At 43.7% G+C, this 5,753-nt stretch overlaps 1 protein-coding gene across 1 annotated transcript in view; it reads right to left on the reverse strand.

Moving 5' to 3' along the window:
• Positions 1 to 4,369, reverse strand: part of LOC310873049 (phospholipid-transporting ATPase ABCA1-like) — a 47,990-nt gene extending 43,621 nt beyond the window's left edge. Inside the window, exon 1 of the mRNA XM_083785327.1 lies at positions 4,197 to 4,369. Within this exon, the coding sequence (XP_083641453.1) occupies positions 4,197 to 4,325 (129 nt within the window). The 5' untranslated portion in view covers positions 4,326 to 4,369. The remainder of the gene's footprint in view (positions 1 to 4,196) is intronic.
• Positions 4,370 to 5,753: the final 1,384 nt, after the last annotated feature.

A 5,753-nucleotide genomic window follows, 5' to 3' on the forward strand; every position in this document is an offset into this window, starting at 1 on the left:
GTTTGTTGTTTCATAAATCAGTGCTATTGATCACCCTTTACGTCTGTGTGTTGTTCCATAAATCAGTGCTATTGATCACCCTTTACGTCTGTGTGTTGTTTCATAAATCAGTGCTATTGAACACCCTTTACGTCTGTGTGTTGTTTCATAAATCAGTGCTATTGAACACCCTTTACGTCTGTGTGTTGTTCCATAAATCAGTGCTATTGAACACCCTTTACGTCTGTGTGTTGTTCCATAAATCAGTGCTATTGAACACCCTTTACGTCTGTGTGTTGTTTCATAAATCAGTGCTATTGAACACCCTTTACGTCTGTGTGTTGTTCCATAAATCAGTGCTATTGAACACCCTTTACGTCTGTGTGTTGTTCCATAAATCAGTGCTATTGAACACCCTTTACGTCTGTGTGTTGTTTCATAAATCAGTGCTATTGAACACCCTTTACGTCTGTGTGTTGTTCCATAAATCAGTGCTATTGATCACCCTTTACGTCTGTGTGTTGTTCCATAAATCAGTGCTATTGAACACCCTTTACGTCTGTGTGTTGTTCCATAAATCAGTGCTATTGAACACCCTTTACGTCTGTGTGTTGTTTCATAAATATTGAACCAATGGAAAGTAGTAAAAAGTGCTTTGGACAAAACCTCCTAACTCCATTGGACCCTCAAACTGTCTGCTAAAGCAACTAACTCCACCACCTACACTTGGTTGCTATGTAACCAAGTGTAAAATGACTTATCTTTTACTTATACTGGATCTCTTGTCCACTAGTCACTTCCTAACATTTTAGTCTACCTTTTATTTGTTGACCAAATCGACAGTATAATTTAGTCTTATGTTTTTAGTCATCAAGGCTTTAGTTTTTATTTCGTTTTTATTTCGTTTTCGTCAGTGAAAAAAAGGTAGTCGACAAACATTTAACTGTCGTAGGATTAGTCGACGAAAACAACCCTGATGACTACAGAAAAGCCTTCCAGCTGAGAACACATTCTGACCTGAGATCAGATTATACTCGTCCTATAAATACATTACACGAGGCGCTCATGAAAGTTTGGCTCGCGTTAAGGCGTTTGATATCGCTATAAGAAACGTGTTAAAATCGGATTATAAAACAACCCGTGAACAAACACCACATTGTACACTACCAAGTGTACAAGCCAGCCAAGTCTCAGATGAGTGAGTAGTTGATGAGAAACCGATAGAAGAGAGGAGGCTATTCCAAGGATGTCTTTGTAGATTAGATGCCAAATGCTTGGTTTCCCACACAGGAGAAGAAGGAAAACAGCCAGCAGCACTCAATAAATGTCATCTCCTTGATTTATTTGCCTCACACCCATAAAAGCAACACTTCTCAGGGTGAAGTACGTCAATGAAATGACATTTATGGAGTGGTGCTGGCTCTCATTGTACCGTGGTGGACATGATGCACCATGGGACACGGAGTTCATTTGGACATATAGTGATATGTCCAGTAGTTAAGACACTGACCATGTTGTCCAGATAAACAGTACTTAAGACACTGACCATGTGGTCCAGATAAGCAGTACTTAAGACACTGACCATGTGGTCCAGATAAACAGTACTTAGACACTGACCATGTGGTCCAGATAAACAGTACTTAGACACTGACCATGTGGTCCAGATAAACAGTACTTAAGACACTGACCATGTGGTCCAGATAAACAGTACTTAAGACACTGACCATGTGGTCCAGATAAACAGTACTTAAGACACTGACCATGTGGTCCAGATAAACAGTACTTAGACACTGACCATGTGGTCCAGATAAACAGTACTTAAGACACTGACCATGTGGTCCAGATAAACAGTACTTAAGACACTGACCATGTGGTCCAGATAAACAGTACTTAGACACTGACCATGTGGTCCAGATAAACAGTACTTAGACACTGACCATGTGGTCCAGATAAACAGTACTTAGACACTGACCATGTGGTCCAGATAAACAGTACTTAAGACACTGACCATGTGGTCCAGATAAACAGTACTTAGACACTGACCATGTGGTCCAGATAAACAGTACTTAAGACACTGACCATGTGGTCCAGATAAACAGTACTTAGACACTGACCATGTGGTCCAGATAAACAGTACTTAGACACTGACCATGTGGTCCAGATAAACAGTACTTAAGACACTGACCATGTGGTCCAGATAAACAGTACTTAAGACACTGACCATGTGGTCCAGATAAACAGTACTTAGACACTGACCATGTGGTCCAGATAAACAGTACTTAGACACTGACCATGTGGTCTAGATAAACAGTACTTAGACACTGCCATGTGGTCTAGATAAACAGTACTTAGACACTGACCATGTGGTCTAGATAAACAGTACTTAGACACTGACCATGTGGTCCAGATAAACAGTACTTAGACACTGACCATGTGGTCTAGATAAACAGTACTTAGACACTGGCCATGTGGTCTAGATAAACAGTACTTAGACACTGACCATGTGGTCTAGATAAACAGTACTTAGACACTGACCATTGTGGTCCAGATAAACAGTACTTAGACACTGACCATGTGGTCTAGATAAACAGTACTTAGACACTGACCATGTGGTCCAGATAAACAGTACTTAAGACACTGACCATGTGGTCCAGATAAACAGTACTTAAGACACTGACCATGTGGTCCAGATAAACAGTACTTAAGACACTGACCATGTGGTCCAGATAAACAGTACTTAAGACACTGACCATGTGGTCCAGATAAACAGTACTTAGACACTGACCATGTGGTCCAGATAAACAGTACTTAAGACACTGACCATGTGGTCCCAGATAAACAGTACTTAAGACACTGACCATGTGGTCCAGATAAACAGTACTTAGACACTGACCATGTGGTCCAGATAAACAGTACTTAGACACTGGCCATGTGGTCCAGATAAACAGTACTTAAGACACTGACCATGTGGTCCAGATAAACAGTACTTAGACACTGACCATGTGGTCCAGATAAACAGTACTTAGACACTGACCATGTGGTCCAGATAAACAGTACTTAGACACTGACCATGTGGTCCAGATAAACAGTACTTAGACACTGACCATGTGGTCTAGATAAACAGTACTTAGACACTGACCATGTGGTCTAGATAAACAGTACTTAGACACTGACCATGTGGTCCAGATAAACAGTACTTAAGACACTGACCATGTGTCCAGATAAACAGTACTTAGACACTGACCATGTGGTCCAGATAAACAGTACTTAGACACTGACCATGTGGTCCAGATAAACAGTACTTAAGACACTGACCATGTGGTCCAGATAAACAGGACTTAGACACTGACCATGTGGTCCAGATAAACAGTACTTAGACACTGACCATGTGGTCCAGATAAACAGTACTTAGACACTGACCATGTGGTCCAGATAAACAGTACTTAGACACTGACCATGTGGTCCAGATAAACAGTACTTAGACACTGACCATGTGGTCCAGATAAACAGTACTTAGACACTGGCCATGTGGTCCAGATAAACAGTACTTAAGACACTGACCATGTGGTCCAGATAAACAGTACTTAGACACTGACCATGTGGTCCAGATAAACAGTACTTAGACACTGACCGGGTGCAGTATACTTAGTTTAGACAGTCATTGGTTAGACCATTCATTAGTCCTACAACTACAACCTATCTCAAACCCTCACCCTAAAGTTTAGGGTAAGGGTTTGAGATAGGTTGTAGTTGTAGACATGGGTTAAGGTAATGTTTAGGTGTGCTAAACCCCGTGGAGGTTAGGTTTAGGGCGTAAACCTAACCTCCCACGGGGTTTAGCACACCTAAACATTACCTTAACCCATGTCTAACGCATTCTGACCGGGCACCCATTTTGGTGTCGGCATCATGTTATGCTTTTAGCTATTGAAAAATAGCAGATCTACAAGCTCATATCGCGCCACCGAGTGGCGCGATACGAGCTTTGTAGGTCTGCTATTTTTGAAAAATTCGAAGAGCGACTGACATTTTTTAGAATCTGATCTCAGGTCAGAATGGGTTCATCAGACCAGTGTGTGTCCATGTGGAAACCTCGTTATGAATCTGATCTCAGGTCAGAATGGGTTCATCAGACCAGTGTGTGTCCATGTGGAAACCTCGTTATGAATCTGATCTCAGGTCAGAATGGGCTAAACTAAGTATGCACCCCCACTGACCATGTCCCACGTGAAGGTGGCCACCCAGTAGAGCAGCGGCTGCACTCCGCTGATGAACTGCATGTGCTTGGCCTTGGACACTCTCTCCTGGATGAGGAAGACCACGAAGCTGGCCGGGACGAAGGACATGGCGAAGATCACGCAGATTGGACACCAGCACGTCCACCGAGGTGGTCATGCTGTGGAGGGGAGGGGAGGGGAGGGGGGAGAGGAGAGGAGAGGAGGGGAGGGGAGGGGAGAGAGGAGAGGAGAGGAGAGGAGAGGAGTAGGAGAGGAGAGGAGAGGAGGGGAGGGGAGGGGAGGGGAGGGGAGGGAGGGAGGGGAGGGAGAGGGAGAGGAGAGGAGAGGAGAGGAGAGGAGAGGAGAGGAGAGGAGAGGAGAGGAGAGGAGAGGAGAGGAGAGGAGAGGAGAGGAGAGGAGAGGAGAGGAGAGGAGAGGAGAGGAAAACAAGAAATGACTGGGTCATATAACTGCCACGTGCAGCAAGCTCTAGTTTATGAACCAGAAGCAAAGATTTGAGTTAAAAACGTTCGCTCTGAAAGACTATATTCAAACATTTGGTCCACATTGTTGTCATAGCACCCATTGTCACCCATTTTTAACTGTCCGTCTGTGTCCCACATGGACATCTCTGTATCTGTCTCAAACGGACTGTGAAAAGTGGACTGGTTAAGTAATCAATTGGCAGTTGTGGGGTTGCCGTGGCAATCATTTGGCTGAGGCAGAGGCTGGACATTTCACAGGTGAGGAGAGTTGGGCTCATTAGCTCCAATGGCAGAGCCTGAGCAGAGCCTTTCGTGGTGTTTCTGGACAACGGTGTGTGTGCCACAGATTCCAGACCGGGCAATACACTCCCTGTGGTGGTTTGGAACGCGTGTGTCGAATTAGAAGTCAGTGGGGTGAACGGTTCTCGAGTTAAAAAACAAGCAAATGGAAAACAGCAACATGACACAAAGAATACAATATTAACATGTGTGTACAGATAAAACAAGCGAGTTGTTAATGGGACATTTCACCTTTTTTGCTAAATAATATATGTTAATGACGTTTAGAAGCTTTAGAACACTTTCCTGAGGGTCTTTATGTGTGTAATATGTGGTTTTTAGATATTTTAGATTTTAGCAGTGAGCCCAGTGTCTCTGATGTCATGGACACTGGGCTCACTTCCATCCTGGACTACAATTCCATAAAGCTTTGGTGCACTGCTCCTCCTTGTGGATAGGGGGGAGGGCTGTCTTACTGAGACAACATGTAGTCCAGGAAGGAAGTGAGCCCAGTGTCCATGACATCAGAGGACACTGGGCTCACTGCTACAATCTAAAATATCTAAAACCACATAATTACACACATAAAGACCCCCAGGAAAGTGTTGTAAAATGGTAAATGGTAAATGGTGCATTTATATAGCGCCTTTATCCAAGGCGCTTTACATAGCTTGTGCATTACATTCACCCATTCACACACACATTCATACACCGATTGCGGCGGAAGCCATGCAAGGTACCAACCAGCACATCGGGAGCAATTTGGGGTTCAGAGTCTTGCCCAAGGACACTT

The sequence above is a fragment of the Protomyctophum parallelum genome, assembly GCF_964188405.1.
Source record: "Protomyctophum parallelum genome assembly, chromosome: 16".
Classification (NCBI taxonomy): Eukaryota; Metazoa; Chordata; class Actinopteri; order Myctophiformes; family Myctophidae; genus Protomyctophum; species Protomyctophum parallelum.